This window comes from Lissotriton helveticus, chromosome 5_1 (assembly GCF_964261635.1).
Source record: "Lissotriton helveticus chromosome 5_1, aLisHel1.1, whole genome shotgun sequence".
NCBI classification, from domain to species: domain Eukaryota; kingdom Metazoa; phylum Chordata; class Amphibia; order Caudata; family Salamandridae; genus Lissotriton; species Lissotriton helveticus.
Genome location: NC_136065.1, coordinates 925,969,485 through 925,989,877, shown reverse-complemented (window position 1 = coordinate 925,989,877; position 20,393 = coordinate 925,969,485). Strand labels below are relative to the sequence as shown.

Below are 20,393 nucleotides of genomic sequence, written 5' to 3'. Positions count from 1 at the left end.
ATCATCCCAAATGCAAAAATCGCAATTATAAAAATCGCTAAATTGCGAAGAATTGCATTTAAGGAATCTCAATTAGAGATTCCTTAAATGCAATTCATGAACCTTTTTAAAATTGCGAATTCGCAATATGGGGCCGCTATTTACCGCGAAGTCTAACTACGTGGTAAATAGCGAAAACTTAGAAAAATGCACTTTAGTGCATTTTTCTAAGTTGTATGTTACACACACACATGTCCTTTGGACATGTGTGTGCGCAACACCAATGTACATTACCATTTCAGGGGTGCTACAGGGTGTCCTTTGGACACCCTGGCACCCTTGAAATCGCTTCTTTATTTGCGATTCGCTAATTGCTAATCGCAAATAAGGAATGACTCCCCATTTATTCCTATGGGCCTTGAGGCCCATAGGAATGAATGGGAAAGCCATTCCTTATTTGCGATTAGCAATTAGCGAATCACAAATAAGGAAGCAGTAGAAATCGCAAAAAATATTGCGATTTCTACATGCATCCCGTTTTGGGAGTCTTTAATAGCGATTCCTTAATAATCGCTATTAAGGACTCGCAAAAGAGGACTTTGATGAATCTGGGGGTTAGAGACCAGGCGCAGCGACCAAATATGAATGACGCATGAACAGACCAATGGACAGAGAAGGCTGACCAAAAGCATGTGTGTAGGTATATATAGACATGGGCATTTATAGGATTATTATTTTATTTTTTGGGAACTCCTGTGTAAGGCGAGACAGCTAAAGCTGCTTCTGTACCAGAGCTAAACACGTACCATGCTGTCCTAACGCAGCACAATTACAACGCAGCGCATTCATGTTGGCGACAGCTGGTGGCGGCACGACCAGTCCCTCGCCTCCGTGCCTGTCGGTTCGGAATTGATGCTAAATGAACAATGACGCCCCACTTACATTGATTTGTGCAGGTCTGCAGAGCCCCCTCATCTGCGCCTCTGAATTCCCAACAGACTAATTCAGACGAGAACAGACCAAGCGTGAAAATCAAAGCACACGCAAACCCGTGTTTCACCAGACCGTCGTCAAACCACCCCCTCCCCCCACACAAACTGCAACTGTAAATTAGCTGGGCCGTCGGCTCCGTGAATTCACAGCAAGGTCATTTAAAACCCTGCCCAAGAGCGAATGGAGTAGACACGAGCGCAGTCTGCAAGCGACAGACTCCCGATCCGAGGTGGGCTGTTCCTTTATTTCAGGGTGTCCGTCCCAATACCAAATGCACCAAATCAAGGAATACAGAAAAAAAATGTTTCGGAATAACCGATTCATTTGTAGGAAAGCAGTCGGCAAACCCTGGTCTAAGGTCAGCAGTAACTTCACGTGAAGAGTACATCACCAAATGGAATCGCCCTTTGCATCGTCTTTCGTCATAAATAACTTGGAAATCGCCCCAACGCCTCTGTGTTCGCCAGGACAGAATGTCATGCTCACTTGGGGGAAACGGTGACGTTTATCAGTCTCAAACAACACAGACAGGCACCCGTGCATGGATAAATGTGGGGAAAAAATACTTTTAAAACAGTTCAGAAACAATACCACTATCAAATGTGCATGTACCAAAAGCAACACTCGTAAATTTGACAGTTCAATACAAAACAAGAAACAACGGTACAAACAGGGGGGCAGAGGCTTACCTCATGGCCCCGGTAGACGCTGCTCGGAAAGCACAGCGTCCTGTAGGGATTCGGGGGCGTGCTCTCCCCTTCCCATTGGCTGGAAGGTAAAATTCCAGCCAATGGGAAGAGGAGAGGGCGGGACTTAAAAAAAGACACGTAAACGCCCCCGAATCGCGTCAAGGCGGGCCCTGAACTCAGTGACGCTCCTCTCCTCCAATGGCCGGCCAGCATTTACGAGGCCAGCCAATGGAGAAGAGGGGCGTGTTCAGGCCCCCATACTACTAACAAAAGATTTCGGCTCCGCCCACCCACTGCTTACGCAGTGGGACGGTAACCGAAACCTAAAAAGGGAGCAACCACTACCTGTATTACGACATTTCAATGTGCAACAATCCCAAGTTCCTTACTTTTGTATTCTTCATTTGTTAGTCAAAATAATTGACGAGGCTACCTCACATTCTGGAGGTATCAAAAATCACAATGCGTACGCCATAACTTTAAAAGCCCACATCTAATCAATTTCACGCCCCACATCTGGGCTCTGTAAGGACACAGTGTAATCACAGTCATGGATGGATGCCATCTTTGTATTCCCCACTGCGTGTTTAGATCTTGATAGTAAAGCTAACAATCGTAAATACAAGAAATAACTAATATCATACTGCATCTACATAGCATGCAAACTGGCAAGTTTTCATAAATACTTCACCAGTATCGCAAATGAAATAGTATGGGCACTGTTTAATATACGCAGGTACCGAGCCAAACCCACGTTTCACTTTTCTACCTGTGGCTCCCATCTTTGCCGTCCTTATGTAATATTGGTATGCTAACATATAATCAAATTCTTCCCCGATTGTTCAAAATTCGGTCCCAATCTATTGTAACGCTATGACTCATACCTAAATTTGGGTGCTGTCTCTTCTCACAAAGTGACTCGTCTAAAGATCATGCACCCGTATGGAACTCTTTGTAGTTAGGCCAATCCTATTCACTACCATAACACTCTCGCTCTAGCTCAACAGGCCCATCTTCATATCCGAATATCCATTCAGGATACCGTTTAGGATCTCTGTTCCATCCAATTTTCAATCTGTACGTCAATTTCACACTCCATTTCATGATCATCGCTTTATCGTAATGTCATTACATGTATACCGCATCCATTTTAATATAGTTTTATAGCAAAACCAACCTTCAACATTGCACTTAACATCAGATTAGTGCCTTAATCATTATATATACACCTTTCTTTGATGCACAATTCATAAAAATATCATACAGCCAAGACGAGTCTCATGCAAAACGTCTTCTCAAAAATGGTATCAATACACCTACATCACTCTATTTCCTCAACTACCAATATCCTGTTGGCTTTCCCTAGAACATTAAACTTTCATTCACTCCTATGTATGTGGCTCTATACAGATATATGCTTTTCAAAATACAGAATTATAAAGCTGAAGTAAGTGCATACTGCAAACAAACAAGTGTGGCGGAATTCTTATTGAATTCTCAATCAATTATCTAATCTTTTTGTTCTTTTTTAATCAGATCCTCAAATTATAATACCTGATCATCAGCCCAATGTACGATCTAATTGCCATATATAGAATCTTATATAGGATTGCTATCAATCTCTTGCATGGTTGACACAGCTCTACCAACCATGTGAGGATCAATAGAAATCTTATATAAGATTATATGTATGGAAATTAGATACTGGTAGTTGATGAAATAGAGTGGTTTGGGTATATTGATTTATGAGAAAAAGTTTCTGAGAAAGGGCATCTGGTTCCTCTTGTTGCTTAATGCTGCACGGTACCAGTTCATGCTCAGTTTTTGTAACATTTATCAAGGAAACAACTTCAATATGGCCTCATACAGAATGTTATAGTGCCATTGAGGCACTTATCTTTCTGTCTGTGCGTTGAAAAGCCTTGAAATGTGTCCATAAATGTTTCCTGAGGCAAGTATGTATTCGTGTATCAGCTTGCATGACCCAGTGTGTAGCAACTGTATAGCTCTTTAATCCCTGCCGGCCCAGCAACCCGGATAATATGCTGCATGGTTAAACATATAAGGTCTCAAACACAAGACCTATCGGCTATGCCACTGCTTGTTATAATGAGGATGTCACCAATGTTAACTGTGATTCCATATGCTCTGTTTTGGAGCCTCCTCCAAAATACTTTCCCTAAGGCTCACTATCTCTAAATACTTTATGTCACTAAGTAATTATGTAATGTAATGTAAATTGTCTTTTGTATAGCGATAAATCACCCGAAGGTCTCAGAGCGCTTGCATTGAACACAACAACATACAGACCTGAAAGCAGAGATATAAATTTAAGGAAGAGGAAGGCACTAGAACAGCCATGTCTTTAGATTTTTTCGAAAGCTGAAGTAGTTGGACTTGTGCCTACTTATTGTAGTACACTTTCCTAGATACCTCCAGACGCTGTGTTACTCGACTTTCAAACAGAATTTCGAATAGAATGATTTTTCCAAAGGTACGCTCAACTTCACACAGAGAAGGACTTCACAAGCCAGTCCAACTTACTGGCGTCATGACAAGAGACTCACAGTGGTGCAAAACCCCTATTTGCTTGACTATGTCTGCTGTGTACATGAATCTGAAAAGAGGATAATGCTCACCTGCTGGAGAGCTCTCCACACTTTATTCTCATACTCAGTCACCTCATCCAGATCTGCTCACGCAGCAGATTTAAAACTCTACTGTTCCACAATTATATGAACACCTTGGTTCTCATGGGACCTAGTACACCCGTGGCTAAAACTCTCAATATTTCTCTGACAATTCAAACCCTCGGACCACCACGTTCATTGATTTTATATCTAGCGACAATTCAACCCATCCGGATCCCACTGCCTGCAACATAAGAAACCGTGTCCTGCTGCAGGACAATTCGCTGAAGAGCTCACAACAAAAATGTTATAACATATAAAGTGCATGTATGTTAAATGTGAACCAACTTGTAAATTCATCTTCGAAAAAACACACTTTCTGTCGAGCTTCTGGATTCATCATAAATAGGTTTCTAAAAATAGCCTCACATCAGCAAGGTTTGTAAACACTTTTTTCCTAATTTGGAAGCGGTTTCATCATTTGGTAAAGGTTCCTACGTGGAACAGAGCCATTTGCCACTGTTTATAATAATTCATTTAAAGAATATAAAATGGCATATAATTTACTTCAACCAGTAACTCTGCTAACATATTTCGACTTTTTTAAGTTGCATTATGGGAGAACACATTAAAGTTGAGGAAATTTACAATGTGATCATTGACTTGCCAACTTTTGTGAAATTATTTATTGTTTTACGCATTCCTATAAAGCTCGCGAAACTTAAAAAGTACCAGTACAGTAAAACAACACAATGCATAGCATTGTTCATTATACCCAAAGTAAGCAATCACCCAACAGGAAAACGACTTTGTACATCTAAGCATCACAACCACATTATAACACACAAGGATGGAGGTGATAGAGTTCACAAGAGATCAGGAGGTGGGAAAGAAACTGTGGAATGGGCAGGGAGGAGAGGATGAGAGAGGAATATCAGTTCAAAAGACAGCTTAAAGGAGAGAAAAAACTGAAAATACCGACAGCTGAAGAGCATAAACACTACTCCAGAAACAGTTTGAACATGAACGTTTTAAGTTTTTTTCAAAATTGGATTTCGAAATAATGAGGTGTTATGATAGCGCATACGTGTTGTATCCCCCTTTGACACTTAATCGTACACCACAGCAGAAATGTGCTCTTTTCCCTCTCAAATTAAAAGTCTTCCTTTAAAAAAAAATGACTAGTGTTGTAGTCTTCCAGGCTTGTCATACAGCATAAATCCAAGAGGTTTAAGACAAAGAACAGCATCACATCACTCTTTCCTGTTTATTGCGGTTTTATTCACAGTACAATTTTAACAAATCTGCCCTGGCATTTATCAGCCTGGATAAACAAATAACTTCCGTGTAACGAAAAGTTCCATTTTGTTGTAGGTCATTTGCAGTGGTGTGTATTTGTCTGGAATTTTGTGACTGGGCTGTCGGAAATATTATCTTTCTCACTCTTGACCACCACCTTAAAAAAATATAGAATTTCCGTGTTCTTTCAGTACCTTATAATTCCTAGCCTTATTATGAGCATCACGCTAAATTCCTCATGGATAAACAGGTTATGTGGTTCGTTTAATGATTCCCAGGCACTTTATCAATGGTACAATAGCAACAGATTTAGGTCAGAGTAACTAGTTAATATTTATGTCTTCCCAGGTTAGTATAATTTAGGAGTAGACAGAGACCAGATTTATTAGTGGCCACCTTTCTTGCATCCTCCTTCACTTTTCCATGTCAAACTTTACTCACACGATCTCCATAACCCTTTATGTGTGTTATGCTTATTATGTGGGATCTCCATTATTCAAAGTATGTGTTTGGGACTCAAACGGAACAAGTAGCATAATGACAAACAACAATTTCGGTGGGGCTGACAGTTTGATGTAATTTATAGGATGGGTGATTGATAACCGTTACCTTAGATCAGGGATACTCAAAGTATGCCCGGGGGCCGCATGCGGTCCTCCTGAGCTTTACATGCGGCCCCCCTGGGAAGCAGCAGCATTGGACTGCTGTTGACTCGACTCAGCACTAACATGGAAAAAAATGTTTAATATACAGCAAAGAGTTATTTAAAGTAAAGTAACTAGGCCCTTAACTATAGAAACACCTTCATTTTAAAGATAGCTACTAGATATACATGTTTTGCTTCCCTTACTCCCACTTTACACCCCCCGCTGGCATCAGTGCGGCCCTCGGTCACACCATACACCAAACTTTGCGGTCCCTGGGAAAATGTTTGTGAGTACCCATGGCTTAGATCTTTGCCTATTCATTTTGATTCCTGTGCTATCTCACCTAATTTATCTTCACCGTGTAGTCTCTACACCAGGTGCATATGTGATGCATAAATACTTTACCTATTTTTTGTTTTATCATTGTGGTATTCTAGCAATTAATGCTAATGTCTGCTTTAATTTGGTTCATTTTGTACTTGGTGGGGGTCGAACATTTTATTTCCTTTACGATATGGATGTCTCCCAGAAAGTATACTATACTACCAGTTCATCTGCATAAAGTGTGATGTTAGACTGTTACTCATCTATTACTACTTATTGCAGTTGTCTGTTATAGTGCATTGGCCAAGGATATATAGCACAAAAACCAGAGCACATTGTGCATGCCTGTTACATACCTCGTTTAATATCAAATGATAGCATAGCATGTAACATTGTTAATAACTAAGGATGCATATGTTTTGCATTATAGGTGCAGAATCCCTTCTATAAATTAACTGAGATAGACTATCCTTTCTAATACCATAAAAATCATGTTGACCCTGTCAAATGCTTTTATAGATTCGACCTTTAATTCAATTCCTGAGTTCCAGGCACCCCCGGTGATGATGCAGGAAGTGACTTGTTGGAAGCTAGCTTGTGCCTGTACATGCAGCAGTTTCCCCAATGCCCAAGGAAGATGTACAGGGTGTAGAACGTCACCCTGTAAAATGTGCACGGTTGTTTCCACTTCTGGCCATTTGCAGTGCAGCAAATTCAGACCACGAGTGGACTGCTGTTCCACATAGAGAGAAAGCTCAGGCTGAATCATGATGGTGCCCTTAGCATTCCTTTTGATCCAACAAACGTTTCCAGATAACAATTTGAAAATAAGGGCCACATGTACGCCGGTTTTATCAGTCACAAACAGCTAATCGGGCCGTTTGCGATCCCTAAATAGGTCTGTGTTACGTAGAAAGCCTATTTTGCGACTCTGTAACATATTACCGACTCACAAAATAGGGTTTGCGACTCGCTATTAGGCCGGGGCGTGCCAAGAGCGTCCCTTCCTAATAGCCACTCACAGTGCCATGTACGAATATTTTGCAACCAAAATGCGGTTGCAAAATATGCGCCTTTTACTGCCAATTGAAAGTTGGCTATAGAAAAGTCGCAAAAAGAAAGGGGTCCCCAAGGGACCCCTACCCCTTTGCGAATGAGAGTGCAAATATTTTTTAAGAGCAAGCAGTCACAGACATGGTGGTCAGCTGACCACCATCCCTGTAAGTGCCCGCCATTCCCAAGGGGTCCCAAATAGCGACCTGCCTCATGAATATTAATGAGGCAGGTCTCTTGTGTGCGACCCATTTGGGAATCGCAAACAGTGTCTCAGGCACTGTTATACATTCCATTTTGAGAGTCGCACATTACGATTTGCAAATAATCACAAATTGCAACTCACAAAATGGAATGGTCGTACATCTGGACCTTAATGCTTTCATACCTAGTAATGTTCACTTTACATTCTGGGACTCCATTATGCAATACTTCCCTGTCATGACTATTTTTGTCTGTCTTGGACTCGTACTCCCATCTTCAGGTTATGATGTTCTTGATTATCACATGGCATTTTGACTTCCAAAGTTTAAACCTTCCGCTCTTCATTTTACAATTATATCCTGCTTAAAATCCTGTTGGATCCATAACCTTTCAATTTAAAAAATGTTCTCATCAATTCTGTTTGGTCTCTGCAAGTTCAAGAACAAAGTTTCTTCTTTGATTAAACATTTTCATAGCATTCCTGAGCCCCAATAGTTCATCCTGGAATGAACCTATGGGCACAAGGGGGAGGGGACATTCTCAGTGTTCTTTTCTTAGTTTATACCAGTGAACAGACTCCCCAGAGTAGATTTCAATGCTTTATATATCTTTTCACATTTCACACATTTTACTCTGTTTCTTCTGCTCTTTTGGTCTTACGCCTAGGTCTTTGGAACTTGGCTTCTAGATTTTTTAAGTGTCCTTACCTTTTTGGATGAATTGGAACCATTGATTGACATCACATTTAACAGGTTTTCAGTGCAAAGTTTACATTTTCACCCTGGGACTTTTCCTGATTTTATCCTGGGTGGGGAATTCGAATGCTCTTCCTCCACTGGAGGATTCATCAGCTCCTTCTGTTACTTTATCCCGACAATCTGAGTGCCCACAAATTTCAAGGCTCCCATTCCTTATACTTCTCCCTTCTTCCATGTCCATACTACTTTAAGCAAGTGAAACATTTCTAGGAATGCCTCACCGATTTGCCTCTTCTCATTGGTTTCGACTAGCTGTTCTTGCTTGTTGGCTGCACTAACAGATTCTGTGCCACTTTCTGAAACACTCACCCCCAGACACTGATCTGTCCATTGATATTTTGCTCTCCATGTCACCCCGATTTGGAAACAGCCATATGAAAATCAGTTTTGACCCTGCTCCTTATGGGAACAGTCGAGCCTGAATTGCCAAGCCAGGTTCTCCCTGGACGAGAAACAAGCATCCTGGGACCGATTTCAGGGCATCACCCATCATCAGTCCGGCTAGCTTGAATCCAGTGGCGCAGTGAGCAAGGGACCCATGTCTGGTAATACCCTTAGCCACTTAGAGCGCACAACACAACATCACAAAACCGGCAATGTGATACCCCAAAACCTCTGAAAAGTCCTTCCAAGATTGCACCTACACATCAATGCTTGTATGGCCGCCACCTTGGAATACCTTTCTTACAACAACAAAAAAAACGTTTGCGATGGTTACTGTAGACACGGATTTCTGCTAACATGATATTCCTTTTTCTTTTTGCCTTTAGCGCTGCCTTCAGGACAGCACTTCCCAGCGAAGCAAAATTACAACTTTTCAACCCTTCCTTAAAATGCTTGAGGGGTTTTTAACTTACCCCACAGAACTCCAGGACTAGACTTAGAATAGTAAACTAGCCTACTGGACTATTTTGGTGAAAGTTACCCTTTCCCCAGCTATTCTACGACTGCAGGTCAAATAATTTAAGTGTGCTGCGCAGGCCTTGGAATGACTTTTTTTTTCCTTCAAAAAAATATCAATGATGCAGCTGCACTTGTGTGCACGTGCACTGCAACCATTTGGGGGAAAACACGCATTCGCAAAGTCAATGGATGGCACAGTTGCGACCTATTGGCTTTGCCAATGTTTGTTTATTGCTAATAGCACACACACACAGTATTAGACACAAAAAGGTTCAGCACTATCCAGAAAATTATTTATAATAAAGAGAAAATTATTTCAAGAAATTCACACCAGTGATTTGGACATCCTTTGTGTGCTTACTGCTTCATGAATAACGGATGTCGAATTGCTATAATTTTCTATATAGTTCTGAACCTTTTTGTGTCTAATATTGTGATAGGACTTGTTCCTAGTTAAGGGGCATAGAGGGGAGTGCTCCTTGGTTCGTTGCACTATATGATTCCTGAAGACACTTTTCTTTTGTCAGGTGCAGTCTCAATAGCCTCTACCCTCACTTCATTTGCATTTACACACACACAGTATGCCTCTTACATACCTGTCCATATCACCCTTTCTCTTGCATACACAACACAAAGCACGTAATGCTATTACACACAAACAGACTAGAATATTGTGATGATGGGCACGAGGATAACAGTAGTAACACGGATGGTGGGGTTAGTGATGATGGTAGTAATAGTGGGGATTGCGATGGTTTCTGTACTCTGGTGGTGATGGCGGGTACAGTGGCGAGGAAGATGCTAGGAGCGGTGCTGATAATAGTGATAGTACTGGTGATGTTGACAATTGTGGTTATAGGAGTTGTAGTGGTGATGCTAGTTATGGTGATTGTCGTAGTAATGATGTTGGTATTGGTGCTGGTGGGGATAATGGTGACTGGAAATGGTGGTGATGGAAAGTAGTAACTGTGGTGGTGTTAAAGATAATGCTGGTGGCACTGTTGTTGGTAATGGTGATAGCAGTGATGGTGATGGCAGTCATAATGATATTAAAAGTGTTGATGTCAATGGTGGCAGATGGAGTAGTGAGGTAGTTGAGAAGTAGTTAGAAGGAGTGTGGCTACAGCAGGAACCAGACTGCAGAAAACATAATCAAACCTACCAATACGTTACCAACGAAACATGGCCTAAACAAATGAACAAAGTTCTTCCAAGGACAACTGGTTAGACATAAAAGTAGCAAATGCAAGCTTTACATAACAATGACAAAAAATAGTTCCACGGGCAAAAACACAATGTTGCCGACCAAAGTTTACTGTCAAAAGCACCGGCAAAATGCCTTCACTCATCTTAACTGACACAGGAATAACCTGGTGAGTGTCCTGTTAACAAATGGGAAAAAAACTCCCACTGCCAAGAAAGCCAATGGTTAAAGGCGGATGAACCATTCCTACACTCCATCTGTGGTATTCCAAAGGCCATCCCAACCTTTAAATGACTATCAAACTCAACAATGGTAAAAGAAGGCAGAGTCAAAGCTCATTTTCTTTGATTCATTATTTTCTTTTTAAGAAAACCCAAGTCTACACTAAAAGTGTCCAAATCTATGTAGTATCATAATATTACACTGATCGCCAAACTGGGATGCACTGATTTAGAAAGTAGTTTGCCAAGTAACTCATTAATGTTAAACAGTCTTAAAAAACCACACCGCACTGTTAAAACACTGGGGTCTAAGCTAGTGGAACTCCTCACTGCTATATGGGAAATTGGCAGAATTACTAAAATAGGAAAGAGGTTTTCTGGTTGGACCGGGCCAACATGGGTGGTTCTTGTGATTTCTCCCAATCCTAGTTTTCTATCCTCATTAAAACTCAGTGTATCTGAGTAATAGAGCGAGAAAGTATAGGACTTCCACACAGGTTATTTGTATAGTGATCTGTGTTTTCCTACATGGATAGGAAGGTGACTGCCCAGGGACGCTTCCACTGATAATATAAACCCATCAGTTTGTATAGTTTGCTTCGGACCAACATCTAGGGAGAAGAACAACACTGACATGTTCCTTTCTTGAATGTGTTAATAAAATGTTGGAAAAGAAAACAAAAAGATTTGAAAATACTACGTAAATGTTTTGAAACACAAATACTAAAATAGGAAAGAGGTTTTCTGGTTGGACCGGGCCAACATGGGTGGTTCTTGTGATTTCTCCCAATCCTAGTTTTCTATCCTCATTAAAACTCAGTGTATCTGAGTAATAGAGCGAGAAAGTATAGGACTTCCACACAGGTTATTTGTATAGTGATCTGTGTTTTCCTACATGGATAGGAAGGTGACTGCCCAGGGACGCTTCCACTGATAATATAAACCCATCAGTTTGTATAGTTTGCTTCGGACCAACATCTAGGGAGAAGAACAACACTGACATGTTCCTTTCTTGAATGTGTTAATAAAATGTTGGAAAAGAAAACAAAAAGATTTGAAAATACTACGTAAATGTTTTGAAACACAATGGTTTCCACAGAAACTTCTAGTCCATTTTGTGCTTGCAACATTAATGAGTCTTTGAAACCAGATTTACATTGACGCCTTCTCAATAAATGAACTACAGCAAATATATATAAAACCAGCTAATTAAAACAAATCTCTGAACGTTAATAAAACCCAGCTGTTTCCAGTTTATCAGAGAATCAGACAAATATTGGCATTCGCCAGGGCGGTTTAAAAACAGCCCATGAGCATTACAGAGGAAAAAATAGTACCCTTTTGTTTAGATTTCATTTATGAACGTGAAATAAATTAGAAAAATAGTAAATCATTTTAAAGGTTCAGGGCGCTAGACAGTAAACATTATTTGATTTAGTGTACCTGGAATAACGTTCAAAAGGATGGTTCCACTAAAAAGTTGTAAACATATTACAGTGGCTCCACCCCGAGAAACATAAAGCATATTACATAAGCAGATCACTGATTTTATATAAGCCAAATAATTACATTTGTTAAGATTGGTGTTCCTGTCTTGCCTGTCAGACAGATCTCTTTGCAAAAGTTAATCCGCTGATGCAATGTAATAAGCTTTTGGCAAAGATGGCTGCTGAGCGGGCTGCCATGTTTTTTTTGCCCGCTCGGACTCCTATTTCAGGTCTGGACCAGAGATTCCGTTAGCTGTCTCTCCAGGCTCGGGCTTTCACATAAACGTACAAAAGGGGCTTTTGGTTAGCGGCCTTCATCTATTAGTCTGTTTACATTTTGGTACTGCACACTACACGATGCACATCAGTCATTTGCTGTCCTCACTGTGTGTCATGGTGTTTTACCTCTGCGTTTCAGTGCTTAAATGTTCATGCACCAATGTTTCCTTTTATTGCTTTCACAGCAGGGAGCAATCAGTACAACTCACATATGGAACAACATTGTGGAGTTGGGTATTGGAGGAGAAAATGGCACCATAACCCTTATTTAAAGTATTTAACAAAGCCCAATGGAGGATGAACGCCATAGTCACGTAAAACTGCACAACAGGGCCTTTAAAAAAATCATAAGACATTTTGTGCTACTTTTTGTTTCATAAATTGCTATGAAATGCAGAGAAAATGTAAACGAATAATAAGAGACTTTGAGAGGTATCAGTCCTCAGGTTGAGATTTCCGTCTACCTATATTAACCCAAGTCCCTAAATTACTTTTAAAAACCACTAGTAAACCTGAGAATTTTAGAAAAATAATCAACAACTATTTTGAATAGCTATTAAAAATCCAATTCAAGAGTGAAATCAGGCTTTTAATAAATATTATGTAAAAGTAACTTTTAAAAAGTCACCTTTTCCCTGCCTTAAGTTCTGGAGGGCTAATTTGCATTGGCTCTCCAGGATTTTCCAGTCTGTGCTCAGCCTTGAATAGGTGTGAATGAGGTAGGAAATGCCTCCTAGGAGCAAACAATAGGCTGACCTGAATGAGCAAAGATGACTCCTTGGAGCTCAACAGAATATGCAGGGTGGGGGCTGTGGGCCTCCTTTTGACAGTACAGCGTCAAATTCTGCTTCAAAGGTCTGTTGAGCCATATGTAACACTTGGTATGCGCTTGAAAGGGCGAGAACAGAATGATAAGACAGTTCTTGTGGATCCCTCATTTGGTTGGTGAAGACCCCTGCTTTTGTCCTACCAGACGTCTGACTCTGGGTTTGCTGTGGGTACTGTACTTGCTTCAAACTGGATTTTAGAGTTAAATGTAGGAGGACGCTAGAATTTCCATAGTATACTCCACACTCACTCCTCCAGTCTCACAGCCCAACTTTACTGTGGTCAAGGACTTTAACCATTTTCAGTTTGCCCAGACATATTGCATTGGGCCCACTAGGCCAATACACCACTGCAAAAAAGATAAGCATGTGCAGGTCCAATGCTTATCCTTAATATAAACCAATTTCAGAACATCAATAAGAGATTGCACAGTAATGGTCACAAATACCTGTGTTGCAATTGCGAAAAATATACAGATTACAGATGAACAACCAGACCTCTTGACAATTTGAATTAAGGCTTGTGCTACACCCTCAGATGCAGTGGCAAAACATCACAAAGCCAAAACTGCAGACAGGGTGAGTAGTCGTTATCTCTTACTTCTGGCAGGACAGCAACCACAAAGGCCTCACTGTTGACAAGGAGCATGTAGATCTACAACATTGAACGAGACGCTCGAGCACATGCTCCTGCTTTCATACTAAGGTATTTGCTTCGCTTCTTGGATGTAATGTTATGGCTTCTCATCGTCAGTGTACTGGTGTAGAGTTTTAATAACAGATTCTTATTTTATTTATTCCATCCCATTTGCTAATATAGCTGATAATTTGTATTCAAATCCTGTCAGCAGTTTAATTTTCTGAGGATCTACATTGTGTGGAAAAAGTGGCCCAGAAGCCAGAGATAACAAGCATTGGCATAGCCAATAGGTCTCGCTTTTGGGAACTTATAAGTATTTAAGTATGCAGCACAATATCCTTAGTGCAACAACAACTGTTGCTTGGCTAAACACTTATACGGTCCCAAAGGTGAGACCTACTGTCTATGCCAATGCTTGTCTAAGTCTGTTTACGTGCACATTAAAAAGGAGTCTGATCTGAAAATCATACTTTTAGCACGGTTGCACATCATACACTATACAATTCAGGCAAAATTCATAGCTAAGTTAGTTTATTTAGCAAAATCTACATTGCGTTTTTGCCAGCGATAATTTAGGAAAAAGAAGTGGCAGAACATGATTTAGAAGATATAGGATACCATAAATCTAAAAGGTGGTTGAAGTTTTGAATAAAGACGTTTAATGAGAAAAGACAGTAAAGCACCAACAAAGAAACAAAAAGAGAACTTAACATGAAATATTTGCATATATGCTACATTCATCAGTAATGTTTGAAGCCGACTAAGGTATTTTTTTTTATTGTTTTGTTTACAGCAGACGGATTGCCCCTTTGAAATGCTTGTGGTAATGTAACAGCAGAGTTTGTTGATTATTTTCCCCTTTCTTGAACGATAGTATAGCAAAGTAGTAGACAATAAACCATCTTCGGCTGTAGTATTCTAGAAAGATGCGGACATTGTTTTTCATTGGGGATGTGTGTGTGAAGGAGCAACTGCACAGGACTGGAAGAAAATGTGACGAGCACCTGCGCCAGCAAAGTTGGGTGGTGCAGTCCAATGGGAGATTGGAAGGTGGGCATTTGGAGAGAAACACTAGAGGGGCATTTGAGATATGCAACGTCACCCTGCTTCTTTAGTTGGAACCCGATAAAAGTCTTACCTGACAGCACCAGTAATTATCCATCATTTAAACACTGGTGACGAGTTGCAGAGAGGTGGAGCGGGAAGGCAGGTTTTGCATGTTGATAATTCACGCAGGAAGGAGGACTCAAGCACTAAACTTTTGGTGCAAGAGGACCGTGCTTGGTGGGCCTTAGTGGCATGCACTTGGACCACTTGATGATCTCCTCAGAAGCCGAGTAAAGCACCGAAGGACCGGAAGCAGAGTAAATAATACAAAACTAATATGGGGAAGTAATCACCCGGCCGCAATGAAAAGGAACTAAAAGATGAGTGACGAGCTGTGCCTACCAAAACAGACGTGCGGCCGCCATATGTAATACTAAAGATAAAGCGTGGAACGCCGCGCAATGAAGAAATAAAGCACCATTTGACTCTTCAACAAAGAGCAAACATAAAAATATGTAATTTGACTAAAATAAAGAAAACAAGCAATGGCCGCGCGGCTGTGAAAGTGACACGGCCGCGCGTTGCGAAAGTGAAAGAAAAATGAAGGTGACGAGGAGGGAGTGGGAGAAGGGAGGGGATTCACGTGCGCGCTGTAAGGCTTAATGCGCCATTACAGAAGGCCAGATGGCAGCTGTGCACGTCGCATGCGCTTGTGCCCGTACAGCAAGCTGGTGGCCGCCAAAAGCCTGTGGGTAGCACTTTTAAAACCCAGCTACTAAATGTCTCGCCAGAGCAGCGCATGCGCTGGCTCAGGTGAGACCTAAAAAGTGTTAACTATGCACAGCAAGGTCTTAAAGGGAGGAGCATCATGTACAAACCCAGCCATCTTTGAAGTGGTCAAAACCATACCACATTCCACAGTGACATCCAGAGCACTTTACTCACATCACACCTCTTGCAGAGAAAGGTGTGCACACACACACACAGGTACAAACAAGAAACCACACATCTCCCAATGTAGTGGAATCACAGAAAAAACACAAGACACTGTGAACTCATTTTTATGTTTTCTAATGATTTAAAATTGCATTAACAAATGCCATGTTGACTGACTCACAGCCAATTTGTATACCTAAGCTGTACCTATTGTTCAGGCCTTCTCGCTTTCAATGTGCTCTGGCCTAACTTTCATACTTGGCATTCCAAAGCAGGAATACAGAATCTAGTTAGCTCTGCATGGAATGTGCCTCCACACATCTTAGTTTCAATTTTTTTTGCACACTTCTCATAATAAAAGTGAGCAGTTGCTTACTCCAACTGTCCAAGTTTCAGTGTCTGCCTGCGGAAGATGCTGGATGGGCTGATGAAATCTGTTACATTTTGGATCTCAGTGGCGGTTCAGATAGCTGTAGCAAAAATTGTTTTCCTTCCCAGATGTCTGTCCATTGTGCAGAATTCGATTCACACGATTTAAAATGCTAGATAGTATGATGGCCTCCCTGGTTTGGGCGGGAGAAATGGAGCAGAGTTGCTTTGGCGACACTTAAGTTAGATCTAGAAGAGGGGGGCATGTGTTTGCCTGATCTTGAGCTGTATTATTATGTGACTAGGTTAAAGGATTCTGCACAATGGATCAGGTGGAGGATGACTGGGAGAATAGAAGAGGCTGCTAAGGGCCATTTGCCGGACCACGCCTATGTTGGAATTACTCATGAGAAGAGCTAGGATACCCGGACATCACCCCTACCCAGGGCTTTAAATGGGATGAAAAAACTGGGGGGTCTCTCAAGTGGGCATGGCCCATGCAATTAAGGGTAAGGCTTAAAAACACTTAAGCTAGAAATCTGTGCTTAGCAGAGTGTGTCACCCCACTGGTATTTTGCTGCTTTTGTCATTGCATTCGGATATGTAATACAACAAGTAACATTTCACCTACAACAAGCCAGGACTATTGGCTTTGTCAATGATTGTTGTTTGCATTAGATAAATAAGCAATAACTATGGCTTTGTTGTATATAATATTGAAAATACATCAGTTCTGAAATAATGAGACTGTGAAAGAACTATAACAAGTTTCTTTGAAGTTACATCATAGGTAGTGAAGGGTGGTACAACTGCAGAATTATTATTTTTTCACCCCGAGGGTGAGGGTAAAAATGGAGAGCCCGATAGGGACCCGTCTCAACCCCTGCTTTTTAGAACTGCCGATGCTGAGCACCGGCAGGACCTGGCCAACTTAAAGCCCTGCCCCTATCTTGTGAGTCAGGATGTGGGGATATGGGAGAAGGTGCTTAGCAGGAGATTCAAACAACCTCAGTTGGCGAGAGAGCTGAGCATTTGGCCATTGCGCCTTTTAAACGCATCACCGAGGCGATGTCGGTGGCTCGCTGGAGCACAGGGGGTTGCGAAATGCTAGGTGATCAATACCCAGATGAGCGGTTCGTTACCTTTGAGAATGTTTGCAGAGTTCTCGGTTGGGCCTGCCCATTTCTTCCAGTAGGCTAAAGTTGCCGGTAAGGTCGGGGAGAGATGAATGGGGTTTCCTGAGGACCCCCACCGGTCGTAAACATTGCAGCTGTTACTGTCGATAGGTAATGCGCGGCGCTCGGTACCGTTGTTTTGTGGGGCACTCATAGGGGATCGTGTTAAATGAAGTTTTCCTGCTAGGCAGGGCAAGTGGGATGATGTGCAAGACTACACGTCTGAGAAAGAATGGGAGGAGGCTTGTGCACTTACCCGACGAGTGGACAGAGTGACTGGCATTGTGGTTGATGAGACCCCCGAAGGATGCCTCCTGAGTATAATCAAGAAGCCTTGAAAGATGGGGGGAGGGGTGATAGTGTGAAGTTTTTACAGTTTGCGCTGGTAGTTGCCAAGTGACGCGTAGCAATAGAATGGCTGGGTCAGAGATTCACGTTGGTGCCCTAATGGAGCTGGGACACAGTTGAATGGGCCCTAGCTGAGAAAGCACACATCTGGATGGCTAGGACAGATGATAAAGTGAGGGAGGATCTGGAAGGCTGGCCGGGGTTTCTGGAGATTTTCTAGGGGTTGAGGAAAAAGCAGTGGAACTAGAGGCAGGAGTACAGACTGGGGTAGAGAGTGCAACAGGTACGCAAATGGAGTAAGAGAATGTAGAAGTGGGGGTGGTGCTGAGCTGGAGGATTGCTGCAGGAGTCGATGTGGGGGGAGAAGGAAATGTAGGGGATTCAACTGGTAATTTCGAAATGTATGAAAAAGAGTTGTAACTGTATGTGCCTTGATTTGGGGGGAAAGGAGGGACTCACCTAGGGCAATGGGGATATAGATAATGGTGCTTATTGATGATGAAATGATGAAGACATTTTTCTTGACGCTCAGGTGTGTATCAGTGAAAATAATAAAAAATGTATTTAAAGAAAAAAAATGCAAATATAACTTTGAATTTGACGCATGATAGTTTTCTAGTTTGAGCATTTTAAGTTGTATTGCTTACTGCCAAAAATACACTATTTGACTGGCTGGCTGAATTGAAGAAATAAATGCCAAGGAATTCAATAAAAAATTCAACAGTCTCTATGTTTAATGGCTCCCATTACAGTGTGGCTGAATGATGAAGTATGGGTACATTGTGGGTGACCAGTGGCATTTAAAGAACAAAGCTCCAAGAATATTGTCGTAATCATTAAAAGATGTAATTCATAAAAGTTGTGCTAGCCTAACAGCACGAAATGCCACATGTATTACCTTTTCTTCTTGTCGCCAGATTTTCCTTCTTCATCACTAAAATCTGAGTCATAACCTCCAAGATCATAAGCCTAAAAAGAGAACAATAAGGCTTTTTGTATGGTGGAAATGTTCATTTTCTGCACAGCATTTCAAGTGTATGTTGTACTTTCCATACCTTTCAATAGTATAGCTAAATATGTCTAGTTTCTGATAGAAAGTGTTTAGTCAACTGTAATATGAATCTTATAAATAATTCGGAGCATATGATTTGGCATCTACTATCGCCTACCCCTACTTCAGTTGCAATTTTCTTAGAACTCTCTTTTACACTTAATTTGCTCACTAATGGTGCTAAACTAGAGTCAAACCACGAGTGTTCAGATTTCACCTCAGATTTAGACACCATGCGTTCCTATTGGGTCCTGCTGAAAATTCCGTTAAAATTTGATGCTTAGGGGTCGAACCGTCTATGTACATGAATATGTGCTACAAGCGAACCCCATTGGGACCTGGGCTCCCTGTGAAAAAAACGCAGGCATTTTAAGTCAACTTTATGTTTAGTTCGTTAAACACTGTGCACTATTGCTCACTATCTTGCAACATTCACTAAACACTGCACAGTTCACAAGGAGCACCTAGTGTTATTTTCTCAAAACGGGTCTGTAAAATATTGTCATTGTGTATGTGGAAATGTGCATACCCGAATCTTGCCCAGGGCATCCAAATAAATGGGTACTTATTAAACAATTGGATAGTTAAGAATGTTGTTTTTGTTTCCAACCTAATCGCCTACTATTATTATTACTAGGAAGTGAAGACTGTTTATGCCCCCTGAGGGAACCATTATTCTTGTGAATTATACAGGCATTGAAAGGGGACAATTAAACATTGCGGTGAGTGTAAGACATGGCATTGACAACAGTGCCTGCTGTTTGATTTGGCTCATCTCAAGATGGGACTGGCAGTGTGCCAATTTTGACAGGCATTTTACTATTAACTGCGCATATTTCTCACAAAGACAGAAAATACAGGAAGCTTCTGAAGTAATACATAAGTTGAGCTTTTTGTCTGATAAATGTGTCATTACGACTAGGTAAGGCTTATAAAATAAAAGTATGAGATCCCATACAAAATGCTAGTGAGTTACTGTAGTCAACTAATACTCGCAAGGAAAACTGTGCAAGTCCATAAGTGTAGAAAATGCAAGAAATCCAACAAACTTGGTAGGGTTAGGAATTGGAAACGATAGAAGAATATGCCATATAATAAAAACTTCATACAAATCTAACAGAAACAAGAAATTTAGTGAATAAGTAAGACAAGTAAAGGTGAGCATGGGACAAAGTACAAAGATGAAAAGAGCAAAGGCAGAAACAGATGCCATACTTGCAGCATAGAAGGGGGGGGGGGAGTCCAAAAGAGACCAACACGTTCATGTGGACTTGGTAAAATGTCAGGATTGGAATCTAAAGAAGACAATAGAGGAAAGGGATTGGAAAAT

At 41.2% G+C, this 20,393-nt stretch overlaps 1 protein-coding gene across 3 annotated transcripts in view; it reads right to left on the bottom strand.

Annotated features, from left to right (window-relative positions):
• The window catches only part of LOC144754997 (protein FRA10AC1), a 312,415-nt gene that overhangs the window by 234,038 nt on the left and 57,984 nt on the right, over positions 1 to 20,393 (bottom strand). For all 3 annotated transcript variants that reach the window (XM_078643391.1, XM_078643392.1, XM_078643393.1), the window contains exon 3: positions 18,911 to 18,981. In XM_078643391.1, coding sequence (XP_078499517.1) covers positions 18,911 to 18,981 — 71 coding nt within the window. The remainder of the gene's footprint in view (positions 1 to 18,910; positions 18,982 to 20,393) is intronic.